Source organism: Capricornis sumatraensis, chromosome 8, assembly GCF_032405125.1.
Source record: "Capricornis sumatraensis isolate serow.1 chromosome 8, serow.2, whole genome shotgun sequence".
NCBI lineage: Eukaryota > Metazoa > Chordata > Mammalia > Artiodactyla > Bovidae > Capricornis > Capricornis sumatraensis.
Window position 1 is genome coordinate 41,299,593 of NC_091076.1, and position 22,695 is coordinate 41,322,287.

At 41.5% G+C, this 22,695-nt stretch overlaps 1 protein-coding gene across 2 annotated transcripts in view; it reads left to right on the plus strand.

The window, feature by feature from the left end:
- CCDC81 (coiled-coil domain containing 81) overlaps positions 1-22,695 on the plus strand; it is a 39,219-nt gene that overhangs the window by 13,534 nt on the left and 2,990 nt on the right. For both annotated transcript variants that reach the window (XM_068978802.1, XM_068978803.1), the window contains 9 exons: positions 1,423-1,502; positions 4,182-4,303; positions 8,966-9,089; positions 11,780-11,873; positions 12,295-12,441; positions 13,106-13,210; positions 16,489-16,661; positions 18,281-18,359; positions 19,034-19,254. In XM_068978802.1, the coding sequence (XP_068834903.1) occupies positions 1,423-1,502; positions 4,182-4,303; positions 8,966-9,089; positions 11,780-11,873; positions 12,295-12,441; positions 13,106-13,210; positions 16,489-16,661; positions 18,281-18,359; positions 19,034-19,254 (1,145 nt within the window). The remainder of the gene's footprint in view (positions 1-1,422; positions 1,503-4,181; positions 4,304-8,965; positions 9,090-11,779; positions 11,874-12,294; positions 12,442-13,105; positions 13,211-16,488; positions 16,662-18,280; positions 18,360-19,033; positions 19,255-22,695) is intronic.

The following is a 22,695-nucleotide window of genomic DNA, read 5'->3' on the forward strand; positions in this document are numbered from 1 at the left end:
CAGGATAATGCTTCATTTGGCCTGCTGTACTCTAAGATGTACCTTTTAAGGAGAGTTTTCCAAAAGAACTGCTCTTGATGGGTATCCTATAAAAAAAGCTCTATGGGCCAAAGCACATAGGTATGTTAAAGGACCTGAGAAGTCTGGCTGGAAAGAAGCAGCTTTAACTGCCTGAAAGTATTTAATCATGGAACTTTAGGTTGAGTCAATATTCATTAATACCTGTAAAACAGATTTTGGGAAACTGCTTAAAGTTGTGAGAGTGACTGCTTTTCCCCTAAATGTTCCATAACGTAAACCCGAGTGCTGTCTTGTAGAAGAGTTCTCTTAGGAAGTTGTGTGCCAATTTCAGTGATGCTGCTTTAGCTCAAAATATTTTTAAAACTTTGATCTTTAGAATCTCCTTCAAAGCCTTTTGTAAACCAGATCATTCATCCAAAAAGAATAATTTTACCTGTTATTCTATACTAGTATAATTTAATAATGTAATTATTATATATAATATATAATTATTAAATAAATTATAAATACAATTTGTAGATTATAATAAATATATATTATATATAATAATTGTAATTGTCACTATTTGTGGAGTGCTTTTATGTGCTAGCCACTTATATATAGTACCTCCTAAAAGTCCTCTGAATTTGATCCCACATATATAGGGTCTAAAGCTTTATAGCTGTTGTTTTTGTTCAGTCCCTCAGTCATGTCTGACTCTTTGTGACCCAAGGACTGCAGCATGCCAGTCTTCCCTGTCCTTCACTATCTTCCAGAGCTTGCTCAAACTTGTGTCCCTTGAGTCGATGATGCCATCCAACCATCTCATCCTCTGTCACTCCTTTCTCCTTTTGCCCTCAGTCTTTCCCAGTGTTAGGGCTTTTCCAATGAGTCAGCTCTTTGCATCAGCTGGCCAAAGTATTGGAGATTCAGCATCAGTCCTTCCAAAGAATATTCAGGGTTGGTTTCCTTTAGGATTGACTGGTTTGATCTTCTTGCTGTTGGCAGTGTGGGCATTTAAACATGAGGATAGCTGACTCTAAAGTCTTTCTCTCAACTACCTAGTTTCAGAGTTATTTGGGTCAAAAGTGGAACTAGCCAGCTTGCTCATATTCCTGAGAGTTTCAAGAAGTTGGCTGTCCTCTTAAAGTTCAGGAGCTGTCAACTCTGAGGGCGGTTTCCAAGGAGGAAATGGTTTGAGAAAAGGCAGCACAATGAAATTGGGATGGGACCAAGCAAGGTGACTTCTTTGATAAATGAGGTCATTCTTCATTGGATGTTAAGTTCTAGACTTTAAGCCCTAAACAGAAATAACGGTGGAGGGTATCATGGTAGTCTGAGGCCTTCAAGCACCCTGTGGCTCTGATTGTCTGTGTCATGGACCACAGCCCAAATGTAACCTGTCTTTTTCCCTGTCCCCAGAGGCCTGACACAGTGGACTCAGTGTTGTCTAGCAGAGAGAACTTGGGGAAGCGACCCAACAGCGTGCTTGCATTTCCAAGGTCAGTGCTTTCCTCCATAGGTTCCTCCGGGCATGGCTGTCCTTGCCGACCTGTTGATAGAATTGGACAGTGTTTTGCACTTGAGTTTTCTAGCCCATGCTCCATCTAGTGCAGCTCTCTCTCTGTGTTCTAGCAAATGAGTTTATTGCATGCACTTTCTGTAGTTAAGTTAAAAAACAATGGACACTTAGAATACTTAAAAAAAAAAAAAAAACAACTCTTGGTTCCCTGGGAATTCTCTTGCTGCCTCCTACCAACCTTAGTCCTTGCAAGTATCAGTAAAATTTTTCTCATCTACTAGGCTTTTTTCTACCTTTCACCCCTTCCTCTGACCTAGTCCCTTCCTCATCATGCACTCTAGACTAACAGCTGTCTAAGATTTGATTTTTACCACAGAAGGGGCTAGAAAGACAAGGTACAGCTTCACCCCAACAGCACAGTGAGTGTTTTCAATGGCTGCTGATGCTCCTGAATATAATAATGATAATGATAACAACATGATAATATTATAATGACAATAATAATAGCAATCATCTATGGAGCACTTACTAGTTGCCAGATATTGTTAAGCACTTTCTTAATAGTCTTGCATTTAATCTTTACTACAACTACTTGAGATATGTATTATAATTTTATAAAGGAGCAAAATTAATTATAACATCAATTCTATTTTTAATTAAAAATTTTATTGAAGTATAGTTCATTTGCAGTGTTGTGTTAGTTTTAGGCATTCAGCATGTAGTTTTCATTCTTTTTTTTTTTAACAAGTGAAGTATCTTCAGTTAGTTCAGTTGCTCAGTCGTGTCCAACTGTTTGCGACCCCATGGACTGCAGCACACCAGGCCTCCCTGTCCATCACCAACTCCCAGAGTTTACTCAAACTCATGTCTACTGAGTCAGTGATGCCATCCAACCATCTCATCCTCTGTTGTCCCCTTCTCCTCCCACCTTGAATCTTTCCCAGGATCAGGGTATTTTCCAATGAGTCAGTTCTTTGCATCAGGTGGCCAAAGTATTGGAGTTTCAGCTTCAGCATCAGTCCTTCCAGTGAATATTCCGGACTTATTTCCTTTAGGATGGACTGGTTCGATCTCCTTGCTGTCCAAGAGACTCTCAAACGTATTCTCCAACACCATAATTCAAAAGCATCAATTCTTCAGCGCTCAGCTTTCTTTATAGTCCAACTCTTACTTACATCAATACATGACTACTGGAAAAACCATAACTTTGACTACATGGACCTTTGTTGGCAAAGTAATCTCTCTGCTTTTTAATATGCTGTCTAGGTTGGCCATAATTTTTCTTCCAAGGAGCAAGCATCTTTTAATTTCATGGCTGCAGTCACATCTGCAGTTTCAGGATGCAGTATTAAAAGCACTGAATAGGAGTCAGGAGACTTGGGTTTTATTTCCAGTTTGGTCGTTACTTACCCATTATGAGCTCTTAATCATTTTTTTAATCTTAATTGCTGTGCCACTAACTACTATGCATTTTGGGTAAAGGAAGTTTGGGAAATAGTAAACTATTTTCCAAAATAGTTTTCTCATTTTTTTGTCTCAGAGTATTTTCTCATTTTTTTTTGGGCGGGGGTGGCGTCTGTCACAGCTTCTTCTGTTTGTTGGTTTGGAACCAGTCCTTCCTGGAAAAGCTATATGATACAGATCTCAGCATAGTCAGTGTGAGGGGGAGAATAAGCCTTAAAGATTAATTAGTCCAGCCTCTTCATCTTCCAGATAAAATGATTACACAGCAGAGGGGCCAAGTTGGAAATAAAACCATGGCCCCTGACTGTCTCAGTGCTGTTTCCACTGCAGCATCTTGCCTTACCCATTAAAAAGAAATCCATGGATTCAAAATAACTTTATTTTGATTGTATTTTGGAAGGCAAATTTGGCTGTCCCCTTGGACATAGTTTGGCTTAAGCACTCCAGGAGGGAAATAATTGCAGTTAGTTAAGGGACAGATGGACGGTCCTGTCCATTAGAGAGCCTGGCAATGGACAAGAGGACTCGAATCCTCAAAGCAACTGTAGGTGTTTCCTTTATGTGAAGCTTGGCCTCTGAATGTACTGCAAGCACCATGTCCGCCCCACCCTTCCTTCCCACCTCTAACCCAGCACCCCATTCCTGGGACTAGAGAAAAGCTGCAGTTACTGACATCAGCTGAACAAACCCCTTCCCCCTCGCCTTTGTAAGCCCCTCACTTTTGCTGGGGAGAGGATGGAGCAGTGAGGAGGAGGAAGAGGGTGGAGAGGAGTGCTCACTTCTGGGCATACCCTGCCTACCAGGCCCTGAATCCATGCCTCCAAGTTATCCAGTGGCCACCATCCACTGTTTCAGGACTGTGGCATCTTCTTACAGAGCTAGAAAAGACAAACAAATTCAAGCTGAAATAAAACCCCGAAACTTTAATCCAGGCCTTCAGAGCAGTTTATCTATATAAGAGCTTCTTTGGGGTCCTCAGTAATGTGGGGGAAATTCTTGGTTGGCTCCAGGCTTAACCCCAAAAGAATGAGTCCATGATTCATACTCAGCAAATAAAAGCACACACCCCCCCCCCCCAACCCCCGCCTTGAAACATGTAAGCTTATTTCATTCAGAATCCGTCAGCTAACTTGGCTGCTTCTCAGAATTAAGAGATTTACACATTCGTCTATGGACACATCTTGGCTCATTCCAGGATTGAGCTCAAGGAGATGGAGAACAAACCACCTATGGAGACCATTACAGAAGAAGATGGACAGAATGGACGGAGGAAGGACAAATTAAAAGACCAGTCAGACAAAGAAGAAGGTATCCCAGGTAGGTCATTGATTTCTGGGTATAATCTGTGACTTTTTACTACTTGTGAGCCACGCCATATTGCTTAGCAACTCTGATGGCCAAAATAAGGTTCATTTTATGAATAATCACTGCATTCTTCTCTCTAATATACATCTATTCCTGGAATCCTGTATCTCACCCTAACCACTTTATGACACTCAGACTTTTAGACTGTGATCTCTTTGCTGACTCTCCACTACTCAGAACTCAGCTGCCTGCAAGATCCAGGCAGGTAACATAAATGCATGAACTGGGCTGGATGTCACGTGGTAGGGAGACATGTTAACATCAATATTTTTTATGAAAAATGAAGAGTGGTAGCTTTACATCTTTGACATCTGGATTTATAGAAGATAGCAGATTCTCATATCTGTGTCATCATATAATCTGTTGTAATATATTGTTTTGGTTGGGGCATGTGAGAAAAATCGTAGGACTTCAAAATCTTTTTTAAAGACTCCTAGGGATTCCCAGGGGTTGCCAGACTATATACTTGGAGACTTATTCCTCTAGCAGATTATTGATTTGTGGAAATGTAAGCCAGTTCAGTTCAGTTCAGTTGCTCAGTCATGTCTGACTTTCTGTGACCCCATGAATTGGAGCACGCCAGGCCTCCTTGTCCATCACCAACTCCCGGAGTTCACTCAAACTCATGTGCATTGAGTCGGTGATGCCATCCAGCCATCTCATCCTCTGTCATCCCCTTCTCCTCCTGCCCCCAATCCCGCCCAGCATCAGAGTCTTTTCCAATGAGTCAACTCTTCACATGAGGTGGCCAAAGTACTGGAGTTTCAGCTTCAGCATCATTCCTTCAGAATGGACTGGTTGGATCTCCTTGTGGTCCAAGGGACCCTCAAGAGTCTTCTCCAACACCACAGTTCAAAAGCATCAATTCTTTGGCTCTCAGCCTTCTTCACAGTCCAACTCTCACATCCACACATGACCACAGGAAAAACCATAGCCTTGACTAGACGGACCTTAGTCAGCAAAGTAATGTCTCTGCTTTTGAATATACTGTCTAGGTTGGTCATAACTTTTCCTCCAAGGAGTAAGTGTCTTTTAATTTCATGGCTACAGTCACCATCTGCACTGATTTTGGAGCCCCCCAAAATAAAGTCTGACACTGTTTCCACTGTTTCCCCATCTATTTCCCATGAAGTGATGGGACCGGATGCCATGATCTTCATTTTCTGAATGTTGAGCTTTAAGCCAACTTTTTCGCTCTCCTCTTTCACTTTCATCAAGAGGCTTTTTAGTTCCTCTTCACTTTCTGCCATTAGGGTGGTGTCATCTGCATATCTGAGGTTATTGATATTTCTCCCGGCAGTCTTGATTCCAGCTTGTGCTTCTTCCAGCCCAGCGTTTCTCATGATGTACTCTGCATAGAAGTTAAATAAGCAGGGTGACAATATACAGCCTTGACCTACTCCTTTTCCTATTTGGAACCAGTCTGTTGTTCCATGTCCAGTTCTAACTGTTGCTTCCTGACCTGCATACAGATTTCTCAAGAGGCAGGTTAGGTGGTCTGGTATTCCCATCTCTTTCAGAATTTTCCACAGTTTCTTGTGATCCACACAGTCAAAGGCTTTGGCATAGTCAATAAAGCAGAAATAGATGTTTTTCTGGAACTCTCTTGCTTTTTCCATGATCCAGCAGCTGTTGGCAATTTGATCTCTGGTTCCTCTGCCTTTTCTAAAACCAGCTTGAACATCTGGAAGTTCATGGTTCATGTATTGCTGAAGCCTGGCTTGGAGAATTTTGAGCATTACTTTACCACGTGTGAGATAAGTGCAAATGTAAGCCAAGTGGTAGCAAATTGTCTAATTTTTCAAGAGAAGCACAGATCCTAACTTGTGAAATCTATTAATTGTTTTAATTTAATTTATTTTAATTGGAGGATAATTATTTTACACTATTGTGATGGTTTTGCCATACATCAGCATGAATCGCTCACAGGTATACATGTGTCCCCTCCCATCCTGAACCCCCCTCCCACCTCCCCTCCCCACCCCACCCATCTGGGTTGTCACAGAACACCAGTTTTGGGTGCCCTGCTTCATGTATCGAACTTGCACTGGTCATCTCTTTTACATGTGGTAAGGTATATGTTTCAATGGTATTCTCTCAAATCATCCCACCCTCGCCTTCTCCCACTGAGTCCAGTGTTCACTACTGTATTGACATTCAGGAAAAAAAAAAGCTAACTAGGCCAAACAAAACATTTATCAATGGGTAAATGTTGGCTTGTGAATGTTGGTTTTGTGACGTGTGGCCTATAGGATTGCACATCAGCTTTTAGCCTGATAGACGCTTTCATTCTTTAGCTTCTCTTGTCAGTTTCCTATGGACTCTTTCTAGAGTTTAAGTTGTCTATCATACTCTCCTAACATGCCTTTCTCTTCCTTGACTTCAAGCTTTTGTTCACTCTTCTCCTGCCTGGAATTCCCTTCCTTTTCTTGCAGTCTATCCCAATCCTACTCTCCTCTTATCAGCCTTTTTTTATCTTTTTAAATTAATTTTCATTGGAGTACAGTAGCCTTACAGTGTTGTGTTGGTTTCTACTGAAGAGCACAGTGACTGAGCTGTATCTGTACATATATCCCCTCTTGCTTGGACTTCTTTCCCATTCAGGCCACCGCAGTGATTGCATTAAGTAGAGCTCCCTCTCTATTAAGTGTGTCCTCATTCATTATCTATTTTATACTTGGCATCAGTAGTACCGCTGGATCATGGAAAAAGCAAGAGAGTTCCAGAAAAACATCTATTTCTGCTTTATTGACTATGCCAAAGCCTTTGACTGTGTGGATCACAAGAAACTGTGGAAAATTCTGAAAGAGATGGGAATACCAGACCACCTAACCTGCCTCTTGAGAAATCTGTATGCAGGTCAGGAAGCAACAGTTAGAACTGGACATGGAACAACAGACTGGTTCCAAATAGGAAAAGGAGTAGGTCAAGGCTGTATATTGTCACCCTGCTTATTTAACTTCTATGCAGAGTACATCATGAGAAACGCTGGGCTGGAAGAAGCACAAGCTGGAATCAAGACTGCCGGGAGAAATATCAATAACCTCAGATATGCAGATGACACCACCCTAATGGCAGAAAGTGAAGAGGAACTAAAAAGCCTCTTGATGAAAGTGAAAGAGGAGAGCAAAAAAGTTGGCTTAAAGCTCAACATTCAGAAAATGAAGATCATGGCATCCGGTCTCATCACTTCATGGGAAATAGATGGGGAAACAGTGGAAACAGTGTCAGACTTTATTTTTTGGGGCTCCAAAATCAGTGCAGATGGTGACTGTAGCCATGAAATTAAAAGACGCTTACTCCTTGGAAGAAAAGTTATGACCAACCTAGACAGTATATTCAAAAGCAGAGACATTACTTTGCTGACTAAGGTCCGTCTAGTCAAGGCTATGGTTTTTCCTGTGGTCATGTGTGGATGTGAGAGTTGGACTGTGAAGAAGGCTGAGTGCCAAAGAATTGATGCTTTTGAACTGTGGTGTTGGAGAAGACTCTTGAGAGTCCCTTGGACTGCAAGGAGATCCAACCAGTCCATTCTGAAGGAGATCAGTCCTGGGATTTCTTTGGAAGGAATGATGCTGAAGCTGAAACTCCAGTACTTTGGCCACCTCATGCGAAGAGTTGACTCATTGGAAAAGACTCTGATGCTGGGCGGGATTGGGGGCAGGAGGAGAAGGGGATGACAGAGGATGAGATGGCTGGATGGCATCACGGACTCGATGGACGTGAGTCTGAGTGAACTCTGGGAGTTGGTGATGGACAAGGAGACCTGGCGTGCTGCGATTCCATGGGGTCACAAATAGTCAGACACGACTGAGCAACTGAACTGAAACTGAAACTGATCAGTAGTACTCGAGTACATAGTATAGTACCATAGTGTAGTAGTATTGGGATATGTCAACCCCAGTCTTCCGGTTCCTTCCACCCCTCACCTCTTCCCCCTTGGTGTCTGTATGTTTCTTCTCTATATCTGTGTCTCTATTTCTCTTAGTAGCCCTTTCACATCTCACTTCCTCCATGGAAACTTCTCTCATCAATGGATTCTGAACTGGCTCCCTTCATCTCCTCTGTCAGACTGTTAAAGATGGCACTGTTTATCTGAGATTCAGATATTCTGCAACCTTGTTCTGAGTTGCTACTTATAATGTGTGTAAAACCCTTAGTATTTTTGGCAGGTGGAAAGACCTCCACAAATGAGAGCTCTCATGTTTTCTGTTTGTATCTTAATTTTCCTCTCCAGCTATATTTATTGAAAAGTCTTCAGGGGCAGAGACTTGCCTCTTGTATTTTTTAAAGTGCCCAGCCAGAGTCTTTACATGTAATAAGTAAACAGCAAAATAGATATTTTAACCACACTAGGGCAAGGGCTGCTGCTGCTGCTAAGTCGCTTCAGTCGTGTCTGACTCTGTGCGACCCCATAGACGGCAGCCCACCAGGCTCCCCTGTCCCTGGGATTCTCCAGGCAAGAACACTGGAGTGGGTTGCCATGATTTAAAATGAGAAAGTGCATTTTATGTGAAAATTTTCCCAAGTAAAATTATGAGTTTTTAAAATCGGTGTTACATACAAACCACTGATTGAGAGTTGAAAGGAAACTCGCTTTCATTCATTCTACAGAGATTTTATCACCCAAGACAGCTCAAGATAGACCAGCTGTCTCTACTGCCAAAGGGACAAATGTCAGTTTGCCAAATAAACTGGAGCTGAATGGGAGTGGTGGGAAGAATATGAACCATGAAAGGTAATGCACTGGGTATTTTTTTCTGTTGCATTTTACTAAATATATTTTCACACCCTTTCTTGATGTAGGGAATTTTAAATAAGCATTCTTTTTTTTCATTCATTCCTTCATCCACTATTCCTGATGCTACATTCTAGCATCTGGATGTTACACCTGCATGCCAGGTGATGAGGTGGTAATGATGACCAGCACTCACAACCTGTGGGAAAACCAGAGTGATAAATTATGATTCAGTAGGATAAATGCTACCACGGAGGTGGAAACAAAACAGCACGGAGGAGAAAACATCTAACTTCCGTCATGAATTCGGGAAAACCTCTTTTATTTTCTGTGTGTGGATATTATAATATGACACAGGTTCATGTTTATATCAAATTGGAAAGCATTTTTGCCAAACATGGCTTTGTTGTTGTTTAGTCACTAAGTTTGTGTGACTCTTTGCAACCCCATGGGCTGCAGCACACCAGGCTTCCCTGTCCTTCACCAACTCCCAGAGCTTGCTCAAACTCATGTCTGTTGACTCAGTGATGCCATCCAACCATCTCATCCTCTATCGTTCCCTTCTTCTCCTACCTTCAATTTTCCCCAGCATCAGGGTCTTTTCTAATGAGTCAGTTCTTCGCATCAGATGGCCAAACTGTTGGAGCTTCAGCTTCAGCATCAGTCCTTCCAATGAATATTCAGGGTTGATTTCCTTTGGGATTCTAATTACTAATTATTAGTGATTCCTAGTAAAGTTTTCCTATAGAAGTTGACCAAACAACCAATTTTTTTTCTTGTTTGTTTGTTTTTGTTCTGTGTGCTAATTACTAAAGTAATATGCATTTGTCAAAGAAATTTTAGAAGAAATGAGAAAAGCAAGAGATACAAAAACAATCACCCATAACCCCACCAAACAGAAGAAGTTTTCTGTAATGTTATGGGTGTACATCCTTCATTTCAATGCATATATATTATAACATGGGCATATATTTATACTTGAAACATGTACATACATTATAAAGAAAACTGAGATTATATCATACGAACCTTTGTTATACTTAACAATTTAAGTGGTGAAAACTTCCCTATGGCTTTAAATATTCTAAAACATAAACAAATGATTGCTCATCTCATTTATTAAACCTTTTGTTTAACAAATCTCCTGTATACATAGATGATTTTTAGTTTTTTATAAATGTTGAAACAAATATAATCACATAATTCTTTGCACACACCTGCATATTCTATAGGAAAGAAGCTTTAAAGTGAAATTTCAGAGATAAGTGATGAGTCCATTTTTCATGTTTTTGATATGCATTACCAATCATCTTCAGGGCTTCCAAAGTGGTGCTAGTTTTAAAGGACCCACCACCCAAAGCAGAAGATGTAAGAGATGTGGGTTTGATCCCTGGGTCGGGAAGATCCTCTGGAGGAGGGCATGGCAACCTGCTCCAGTATTCTTGCCTGGAGAATCCCATGGACAGAGGTGCCTGGTGGAGTACAGTTCATGGGGCCGCAAAGAGTCGGACACAACTGAAGTGACTTAGCATGCATGCACCATGCACCAGTTACCCTCAAGTAGATAATACCAAAAATTATCTTCCTAGTAACGGAAATATGAAGAACTGCTGTGTTCTCTGTAGCTTTGCTAATACTGGATATGGCTCCCATTCAATGGCTGCATTCTCAACAGCTCCCTCTTCATTCTCAGTGGCTCCCATTCTCACCCAGGGTGAAAGCTAAAGTCATTACCATGGCCTTCAATATCTTGCCTGATCTCTGATCTCTCTCTTACTTCCTCCAGCCACACTGAACACAGATATGCTCCCACTTCAAGTCCTTAGCATTCATTTGCTCCACTAGATTCTTTTCCATCAGATATCTGATTATTATTATTCTTTTACTGCCTTCAAGTTGCTCAAATGTCACCTTTCTGGTGAGAATTTCCCTGGCCATTGTATTCATGATTTAATACTCCATTCCCCCAGCACTGCATGGTATTTATCACCATCGAACAGACTATATAATTCATTCATCTTGTTTATTGATTGTCTACTCCCATCAGCATGTTAATTCCGTGAGGATGGAGCTTTTTTTTTTTCATATGTGTGTTTTGTTCTTCACTGCCTCTCCCATGCTGAGAGCAGTACACTTAGTAAACACTCAATAAATTTTTGTAGAATGAATAAGTTTTATCCCAGTTTCACTGAATTGGTAACTGAGACTTTGTACAATTATCCAGTTTGTCTAATGCCAGTCAACGTCTAATAAAGCCAGGTTTTGAACCCAAATTTATCTGATATAAAGGTTAGGTTTTTAATCTGTATACATATAGATACTCTAAAGAAAACTGCTGAGATATTTTTTATTTTCTTATATTTATGTGTGCATGCATGCTTAGTCACATCAGTCACATCTGACTCTTTGGAACCCTATGGACTGCAGACCACCAGGCTCCTCTGTCCATGGGATTCTCCAGGCAAGGTCACTGGAATGGGTTGCCATGCGCTCCTCCAGGGGATCTTCCCATCCCAGGGATCGAAGCTGCATCTTTCATGTCTCCTGTTTTGGTAGGCCAGTTCTTTACTACTTGTGCCACCTCGGAAGCCCTCTTATATTTATACTTGCTTCTAAAACTATCATTCATCATGGGTTATAATTGATGTCAGGCTACATTAATATTAATTAATGTTGCATTGTTTTTATAGTGTATCATTTCCAGGTGGACTGAAAAATGATCATGCATTGAAGCCTAAAATTTCTCCAGGCACTTCTTGCAAGGACCATCATAGGGCAGGACAGGTACAGTGTCTTCAAAGAAACAGAGCCCAGACAGACTCTCCTCCTGACTTCTGCTTCTCAAAGAGAATTCGAGGAATTGCTCTTTCTTTAATACACGGGTATGGCTCAAGTACACAGGACCTATAATGGGACTGTGATAAATCTATCTACTAGTCAAAATCTACTAGCTAACAGAAATAGGTCTGGGAAATCTCTAATTTTCAGTTGCTTTAAACACATCTGTTCAAGTAAGAGTTGAATAAATCCTCTGGAATATTTGCAGGGCCCTCTCTGAAAAATCCCATTTGGATAATATCACAAATACATCCTTTTATGAAGTCTACTTCTTGACACCCCTAGCCTTTGGAGAGCTTGGGAAGGAGATGCAGAGCAAAAAAAGTAAAAGGTAAAAATCAATTTGCCCTAAAACTCGATGTTATAGGAAATGTGTTACATATGCTTGCAACGAGCACAGCAAAATTCCCCACTGTACTACACCGAGGAGAGGAGGAGGAGAGAGATGGAAGATGAGCGAGTCATCCAGGAGTATCTCATGTTGAAAGACCAAGAGACTATCTTCAAAGAGCAGGTACTTCCGCACCTCGGTTAAGGAGTGTTTAACATGGGGCAGGAGAACATGATTATCAAGTGCCATTTAAAAAGCTCCAGCGTGTAGCTTGACGGTAGTGTATTTAATCATTTATCTACTGCTGAATTCGAACTTAGGTTATGTCCAAGTTTTCACTAATAATAAACAGCCTGGGGATGAATATCTATGTAGTTGGTGTTTGCACCTGCTACTGATTTTTTTCCCTTCCCTAAGGACTGAGTTTTAAAGGTGGAATTCCTGGGTGTATATGGCTTTATTTTTGATTTATCATAAAATATAACCCCAGGCAAGTCTTTTCCCTTCAGATTCATGGCCTATCTTGAGTAAAGATGGAATGGTACTTTCACCTTTGCTCTATCCTGATTTCTGAGCTTTTCAATAACTGGCTCTACTGCCTTCTTGTGATATCATAGGGAACCATTCCTGGAATCTTCCTTCCTTCTTACGATCCCTGTAGAAGCGGTGCCTAGAGTCCAAGAATGAGAAACAAAAGCCCACTTTAAAATATATATATATATATATAAACACATCAGAAAGTACCATTACCTCCCAAAGGCAGGTTTCTACCTTAGTTGGGTTATTTTAATGTAGTAGAATTAAATTTTTAAAAACTATTTCAACATGTAATGATTTTTTTTCAAAGATGAGAAGTCTGGCTAGTAGAGAACAGAATCAAAAGAATGCCGCCTATAATCTTGGAGTTGCTGAAGCTATAAGAATCCACAAGAATGAGAAACCTGAATTTTATGTAAGAATCTTTTCAAAATTTTTGTTGCTGATACCTGCCCTAGTTGTGAGCATTTGGGTCTACTCATATTGCATGTTGTGCCATTTTTAAAAAGTGGTAAGGCTGTGTGTGCGAGGTTGAAGTTTCCTTCTAAGGCAGGAGTGGTCCACTGTCTGCCTCCGCATGTTCACGTTCACAGTACAGTTCCTGTTGCTGGTCACTATAGTGCTTGTCACGGATAGCAATTCTCAGGTGGGACCTGGGAGAGGTGGGGTTAGGAGAACAGTGTATTAAATTCCTTCCCCAGGATTAAGTTAAGTCAAGTCACTCAGTCGTGTCTGACTCTTTGCGACCCCATGGACTGTAGCCCACCAGGTTCCTCCATCCATGGGATTCTCTAGGCAAGAATACTGGAGTGGGTTGCCATTTCCTTCTCCAGAGGATCTTCCCTACCCAGGGATCGAACCCAGGTCTCCCATATTGGAGGCAGACGCTTTAACCTCTGAGCCACCAGGGATGCCCCAGGATTAGATGATCTAAATAGAGAACAAATATCTCCTGGGAACTTGCTGGAAATACAGAATCTAGGGTGCCACCTCACACCTCACAGAATGAGAATCTACATTTCAATAAGATATTTAGGTGATTTATAGCTTCCTTAAGTTTGAGAGGGGCTTTCCAGGTGGCTCAGTGGTAAAGAATCTGCCTGCCAATGTAAGAGATGCAGGTTCAGTCTATGGGTTTGGAAGATCCCCTGGAGGAGGGCATGGCAACCCACTCTACTATTCTTGCTTGGAGAATCCTATGGACAGAGGAGCCTGGTGGGCTACAGTCCATGGGTTCGCGAAAGAGTTGGACACGACTGAAAGACTAAGCAATAAGTTTGAGAAGTCCAGCTTCAGAGGGAGGTGAGCCATCTGCCTTGCCATTAATCGTTTTCAATCATGATGTGCCAACCTTTATTTCTGCTTGATCTTGCTTCTTTTTACCTCACTATCTAGGTAATGTGACACTCTGGATGTACACCTAATAAAACAGATTTTCTTTATTTAGCATCAGACATTTCATTGAATTATTTTGTGTTGGCCACTGTACTAGTAAAAGATGAACAATAAGACAAAGTCCCTCTCTAAAGACGTTTCAGGATAATGGGGGAAACAGATTTAGAGAGACAAGAGTGTGATAAACTAAATGCTATGATAAATCTTTGAACAAGGCAAAGAGGGGAGTCACTTAACCCAGACCAGAGATCTGGGAAGACTTCCTGGCATACAGGAGTTAGGTCAAGAAGTGAATGGGGGCAAAACCTTCCAGTCAGGGGCAGCAGGGAGTGAGGAAGAGAGAGCACCATGATTTTGAGCTGTAGGCCCGATCTCTCTCTCCTCTTAGGTAGATTTAAGGTTCAGATTATATGTTTATCACTGCCCAATTTGAATCTCCTCTTTGTTATAACTGTAGATGCTTGAAGTGAAAAAGATCAAAACAGAAGTTTCGATTTCCTTTCTCAACCTGTTCTCCCAGCCTTCCCATTTTAGCAAGTGGCATCACAGCCAGACAGTTGCATGAACCCTTACTTAAAGTGATCCCAGATCCTTTCTCCTCTGTCCCCCCTCATCCAGCCATCTTTAAGCCCACTTGCCTTCACCTCCAAAATGTATCCAGCATCTCTTCACCTTCAGTGGTACCCGACCCTAGCCCAAGCCGCATTTCTAGAAGGTCCAACTTTTGTGATGCTTTCCTAGGTAGGCTCGCTGCCTGCCTTCCTACAATCTAGTCTCCACATAGAAGCCAAAGTGATCTTTTAAAACTGTTCACCAGAACACACCATTCTCCATATAGAGTCTCTAATGGCCTTCCATTGAATTAAAATAAGTCTAAACACCTGACCTTGACCTCTCACATCCCCCTGGTTTGGCCCACCTCTCTCTTTGAGCCCACCTGCTGTGTTTTCCCCCTGCTCACTATGCCTCAGCCACATAGACCTTCTTTCTGCTTGTTTTCATCTAGTGTCTTTCCACTTGCTGTTCCTTCTGTATGGGTCCCTGATATTTGCAGTGGAGGTGACCCAGTCACCACCTTAATAAAAGCCTTCCCTAATAACCGATTAACCCCATCCAGTTACTTGCTATGACAAAGAAAACCTCATAGCACCTTGTTGCTGTTCATGTCCAACTCTTTTACAACCCCAAGGACTGTAAGCCCACCAGGCTCCTCTGTCCATGGGATTTCCCCAGGCAAGAATACTGGAGTGGAATGCCATTTCCTTCTCCAGGGGAATCTTCCTGACCCAGGGATGGAACCCACGTCTTACGCATTGGCTGCTGCTACTGCTGCTAAGTTGCTTCAGTCATGTCTGACTCTGTGCAACCCCATAGACAGCAGCCCACCAGGCTCCACCATCCCTGGGATTCTCCAGGCAAGAACACTGGAGTGGGTTGCCATTTCCTTCTTCAACGCATGAAAGTGAAAAATGAAAGTGAAGTCGCTCAGTCGTGTCCGACTCTTGGCGACCCCATGGACTGCAGACCACCAGGCTCCTCTGTCTGTGGGATTTTCCAGGCAAGAGTACTGGAGTGGAATGCCATTTCCTTTTCCAGGGGACTCTTCCTGACCCAGGGATGTAACCTGCGTCTTACGCATTGGCAGGTGGACTCTTTTCCATTGAGCCACGAGGAAGCCCTCATAGCACACATTAATTTCTTAAATTATCTGTGCGTTGTTGCTTGTGACCGGCTGTCTCTGGCACCAGCATGTGGGATCAGTGAGAGTGAGGCTCTCTGTTGGCCTCTGTTCTTGGTCATGGCTGGGTTCCCAGTGTCGGGATCGGCCAGGCCCAAGTAGGTGCCATATTCTCCTTCTTCCACCCCCTTGCATTCCTGTTGATGCTTCTGCACTCACTCAATTTCTTCTTCTTTCAGTAAAAATGTGTAAGTACTAGTGGAGGACCTACTCCTTGAAGTCCTTTTTCATCTCCCTCTCAGTTATGGGGCTGTGGTCAGTACTATTCAGATTCATCCTTAAGTGTGCTTATATTAATCTGTGGGTCACTAGCTATTTGCCATGTTGAAGACTGGGCAAATATGATAACTTAATGTTTTCTGGTTGACATTTTCTGAATGATTACCTTTGTTCTTTGATGCTTTTTGGAGAAGGAAATGGCAGCCCACTCCAGTACTCTTGGCTGCAAATTCCCATAGACGGAGGAGCCGGGTAAGCTACAGTCCATGTGACTTCACTTTCACTTTCTTTGCTGCCTTTTATGATTCTAGAATAAATGAGTTGCTTCTCTTTCATTCTAGAAATCCTTCCTATTTGATAAACGGCCACTCAGTCCTGAGATTAATGCTTTTAAGCAAGAGGAGTATTCCCAAAGTCTCCTGAGACAAATGGATCACAGACGGAAAAAGGACATAAAGCAAAGGCAAAACAGAGAGCTGATGGACCGCCTGGAACAAGTGCAGCTCACAGAGGAGTGAGTCTCCGAAAAGACGGGTTTGGAATGTTCATGGGACACTTCTTCCCCTGTAGGATTGAATCATCGCTGGTAGTCCCGTTAGTACAGCTGTGCACATTAACCCAGCTAGCAGCCAGTACCATAGCATAACACTTCATTAGAAACGAGAAAAAGCCAGCATTATTATAACTATCATCATAGTAACAATGGCTGCTTATAATCATTTTGATTACAGAGTATCATTTTGTATTTTTAAGCAAGATATTATTATTTTTAAACTTTATTAATTTGGCTGCATCGGGTCTTTGCTGTGGTTTGTGGACTTCTCTCTAGCTGTGGCGTGCAGGCTCTAGGGCTGCAGCCTTAGCTGCCCCATGGCATTTGGGATCTTAGTTCCCTGACCAGGGATCCAACCTGCATCCCCTGCATTGGAAGGCAGGTTCTTAACCACTAGACCACCAGGGAAGTTCCCATTTTGAACTGTTTCGTGGTCGCTAATCCTTGTAGATGGCGGAAAGGACTTGTCTTGAGCAGGCTTCGTTCTGTTATTCCCAGATGATCTCAAGGCAAAGCTGAGTTTTATTATAACTAAGAAGGGGAGTCCCATGGAACCCAAGGGCAGAAATGTATGGGAGACCCAGGAGGGCTGAAACCAGGGTCTAAAATCCTTGTAAAAATGCTTTCCATCTGCTAATATCCACAGCTCCTTAGTTGATATTGTCTGTATTCCAGCTGACACTTGGATGAATTTCAATCTCAACTCCAAATTTTTAGGAAAGAATCTGATTTGTCCTGCATGGGCTATCAGAGACCTAGGCTAGGGCCAGGGCCACAGAGTTCAAACATGCTAGACGGAATACACTTCTGCTACTGGAGAGAAATTAAGGAGGCTGCCGGGGTGAGAGAGAGACTTCCAAAACAAATAAGCAGCTAGATTCTGTGGCCAAAAAGCTGTTTTTTATAAAATGCATATGTTTTGTTATATTCACTTTACAGATTACGTGGAGGTGGCATAAAATAGATGCGTGTTACAATAGGAAGATCATTCTTCTAAAGGAATCTTGTGATGAATCATTTTATTGTGTTATAGACATTTTCTGCTTTCCTATCTAGAATTTTTTAAGCATGTGGGGAGAAGGGGTGCCTGACTTATTGGCAGTGCATTTGGAAAATATGGTTGGTCAGTTGCTTATTCTCTACTTGTCTGTCCTGTCTGAGGGCTTTTCCAGTGGCTTAGAGATAGGGAATCCGCCTGCAATGCAGGGGACCTGGGTTTGATCCCTGGGTTGGAAAGATCCCCTAGAGGAGGAAATGGCAACTCACTCCAGTGTTCTTGCCTGGAGAATCCCATGGACAGAGGAGCCTGGTGGGCTACAGTCCATGGGGTTGCAAAGAGATGGACACAACTGAAGTAACTTAACAACAGCATCAGCTGTCCTTGTCTACTAGCCTATGGATTTGGATTTCTCTTTTCTTTCTTAAAGTAAAAGTTCCTGGAAGGAAAAAATATCACTTTTTGTTTACCAGGTTCTTATTCCTATTAATATTTATTAAACACATGTTGTTGATGTTAATCTGTGTTACGAAAAACTCTGTAAGAAACTGTGCCCTCACCTCCTCTTATTTGTAACTGCCAGACTTGCTGCGCAAAGAGCCAAATATATAAAAGATAAGATGGAAGAAACACAGTGTTACAAGAGAGCTCTGGATGCCCAGGTAAGGTGACAATTATTACTTTAAAACTGTGCAGTGTTTCTGGCTGCTTTTGGTCCCCACGGATGGAGTCATTGAAATCTGTAAGAATGAACTGCCAAGGGCTGGAGACGTGACATATTTGGGAACAATTCTTAAACTGATTAACTAGCTGTAATATAGATTGCACTGATGCTGTAAAACCTGGACCTTGTGGGTATATCTGTCCCCAAATAAGTGTTCTGTCTCCTTTATTGCTGTAAACAGTGATGTCCATGTAGCACATGTTTAACTTTTTAAATGTTTCCCATATACGCTGCAAACTACTGTAATTTAGATGTGTTTCCTTGTTGTAAATAAGCTTCTCCTCCTATCCAGATTTTTTTTGTGTATGTTTTACCAAATAACTACTTTGCAGTTTTATTCCTTTATTATTTTTCCTACTTTGTTTAGGGAAAAAAATAGAAAAGCTGGAATTCCCATCCTCCCCTAAAAAGGCGTGCAGTGTTTCAATAGCATTCTAAAAATATGTGTGAATCGTGTAATGTTATGAATGCCCTTCTGTGTTATCCACTTGGTATTTTTTGAGGCCCTTGTTCCTCCCACCCAAGTGCTGGTTTTTGCTATGCCACGGCCTTGTGCCTGACGTCTAGTCCCTGGTTTAACTATAATCTGCATTCTGTGCGTCTCTGCCTCAGATAAAGAACAGATGCCCTCAGCTGCCTGTGTTTGAGCCAGACTCTTCTAAGCCCATCTTTGGTAAGAATGAGGGTGAGATGATGCTGGAAAAGCGAAAGAGAGACCAGAATTACATGAAGCATCAGATGGAGGCCGCTGCTAACAACAAGAGGAGAGCCATCCTGCACCAGCTGGTGGACCAAAAACGGGATTTGCTGATGCTTCAGAGGACACACAAAGAGTGAGACCCCTGGCTCTTTCCTCCTCCTCCTCCTCTCTGCCCTGCAGAGAAGCAATCATAACAGTGAACACACTGAAGAGTTACCATGTGCAAAATAATTGTTCTATACTTATTATATGCTTTATCTTGTTTCATCCCTACAACTCAACCTATGGACAAAAGCTTTGAAATTAATAATAGACCCATTTAAAAGGAATATTATGTATACATGTTTCTATAAACATACATATTATATAATGATGTAAGATAACCAATAATGAATTCCAAATGCATTATCTAGATTCTTATTTCATATTCTTTTCCATTATGGTTTATTATAAGATGCTGACTATAGTTCTCTTACTGATTTTCTATTTTATATATAGTAGTTTGTATCTGTTAATCCCAAACTCCTAATTTATCCCTCCCCCGCTCCCTTTCCCTTTTGATAAGCATAAGTTTGGAGAAGTATCTGTTTCAGTCTCATACCCATTCTTATCACATTATTTATTTGCTATATTTACTATTTTGTGTTGTTTGCTTTCTTACTGTAGAGTTTTAAAAATACTCTTTAATCTCCATTAAAAAAAAATTGAAGTACTTAGCATTTCACAGTTTTAAAAGCTTTCTGGTGATTCCATTGGGCAGCTAAGTTCACAGGTGACATCTAGGTTCTGCAGGTTGGGTTAAGAAGGATATCCCTTTGGAACTATGTATTACTTGGTTGAGGTTTCCCAGGTGGCTCAGTGGTACAGAATCCACTTGCCAATGCAGGAGACAGGTTCAATCCCTGGGTCAGAAAGATCCCCTGGAGAAGGCAATGGGCTACCCACTCCAGTATTTTTGCCTGGGAAATCCCATGGACAGAGAAGCTTGGCGGGCTACAGTCCCATGGAGTCGAAAAGAATCGGGCACGACTTAGAGACTAAACAATAACAACAAAGTCTCAAACAAACTTTCTTGATCCTACTTCTCCCTCAAGTTAACTTTCCATAGTTTTCTTTCCCTGTACAGGACAATGTCTGAAAAGAGTTGTCCACCCCAGCATTGTCCATATGTGAGTCACAAATGTGTTGTCCTGCTCAAGTGGACACAAAGATATGAAACTCAGATGCTTTCTCAGTTCAGTTCAGTTCAGTAGTCACTCAGTCGTGTCTGACTGTTTGTGACCCCATGAATCGCAGCACGCCAGGCCTCCCTGTCCATCACCAACTCCCGGAGTTCACTCAAACTCACGTCCATTGATTCGGTGATGCCATCCAGCCATCTCATCCTCTGTCGTCCCCTTCTCCTCCTGCCCCCAATCCCTCCCAGCATCAAAGTCTTTTCCAATGAGTCAGCTCTTTGCATGAGGTGGCCAAAGTACTGGAGCTTCAGCTTTAGCATCATTCCTTCCAATGAACACCCAGGACTGATCTCCTTTAGAATGGACTGGTTGGATCTTCTTGCAGTCCAAGGGACTCTCAAGAGTCTTCTCCAACACCACAGTTCAAAAGCATCAATTCTTTGGCTTAGCTTTCTTCACAGTCTAACTCTCACATCCATACATGACCACTGGAAAAACCATATCCTTGACTAGATGGACCTTAGTGGGCAAAGTAATGTCTCTGCTTTTGAATATGCTGTCTAGGTTGGTCATAACTTTTCTTCTAAGGAGTAAGCGTCTTTTAATTTCATGGCTGCAGTCACCATCTGCAGTGATTTTGGAGCCCAAAAAGATAAAGTCTGACACTGTTTCTACTCTTTCCCCATCTATTTCCCATGAAGTGATGGGACCAGATGCCATGATCTTTGTTTTCTGAATGTTGAGCTTTAAGCCAACTTTTTCACTCTCCTCTTCCACTTTCATCAAGAGGATTTTTAGTTCCTCTTCACTTTCTGCCATAAGGGTGGTGTCATCACCATCAAGGGTGGTGAGGTTATTGATATTTCTCCTGGCAATCTTGATTCCAGCTTGTGCTTCTTCCAGCCCAGCACTTCTCATGATGTACTCTGCATGTAAGTTAAATAAGCAGGGTGACAATATATAGCCTTGACGTACTCCTTTCCCTGCTTGGAACCAATTTGTTGTCCCACGTATAGTTCTAACTGTTGCCTCTTGACCTGCATACAGATTTCTCAAGAAGCAGGTCAGGTGGTCTGGTATTCCTATCTCTTTCAGAATTTTCCACCATTTATTGTGATCCACACAGTCAAAGGCTTTGACATAATTATTAAAGCAGAAATAGATAGATATTTTTCTGGAACTGTATGATTCAATTCCACTTCTGTGTACATAACCAAAATATTTGAAAGCATACTCTTTCAGGGATATTTGCACACTTATGTTCATAGCAGCATTATTTATGATAGCCAAGAAATAGCAACTCAAATATCCAGTTACAGATGAATGGATAAGTAAAGTGTGGCATACACATACATGGAATATTATGCAGCCTTAAAAAGAAAGTTCTGACACATGCAACAATGTGGATGAACCTTGAGGACATTATGTTAAGTGAAATAAACCAGCCACACAAAAAAAGACATTGTATGACTTCATTTATAAAAGGTAATCATAGTAGTAATTAGAGTAGTCTAATTCATGGAAACAAAGTAGAGGGTAGTTAACAGAGGTTAGGGGAGGGAAAAGTAGAGAGTTGTTTAATGGGTTTAGAATTTCAATTTTGCAAAGTGAAAAAGGTATTATATATGTTAGATATATTCCCACTGATTGCACGACAGTGGAATATACTTAACACCATATCTGTATGTTTAGAAATGGTTAAGAAAGTCAATTTTATGTGGGTTTTTTTTTACTATAATTTTAAAAACTGAAAAGATAAAAAAGGTTATGAAAAATGTGTATAATAGATACCATTCAGTCACTGAACTCCCATTGTGTGATAGGAACTGGCACTTTCTGTACATTATCCTACTTAATCTCCAGAATGACCACACAATAGCTATTGAATCAACGCTTGTTAGAGGATAATGTGGCTGTGCTATTTTAGAATAAGTGAACCAGCACAAAGCATGTGACAGGTTTTTATTGGCGGGTCCTGACACCTAGTGGCAGTTGGTACCTGTAACACAAGAGTCTCCAGAGCAGCAGGGTAAATCAAGGGTCACATTCAGTGAAGTCCCTTCCAGAATTTAATGAGAACTGACTGTAAGAGTTTTAGCTTGGCAGGAAAGAGACACATTTATATTGAGGCCAGTTTAGGGTGATTCACAACAGCCGTGAGTATGTGTTTGGAGATCAGAGGTAGAAACAACATTGGGAATGCTGGAACACTCTACTTGAAGGGAGATATTATACTGCAGTCATTTCTTTGACGACGTGACCCTCATCAAACAGTTTTTTTTTTTTAAACCTTCTTCACAATGTTGGATACTTTCTCCATTCACTTTCTTTTGCCTAGTCATTTGCTTCCCCCTCCCTTTCTAACCATTCATTTGTATGCCTGTCTACATTGTCTT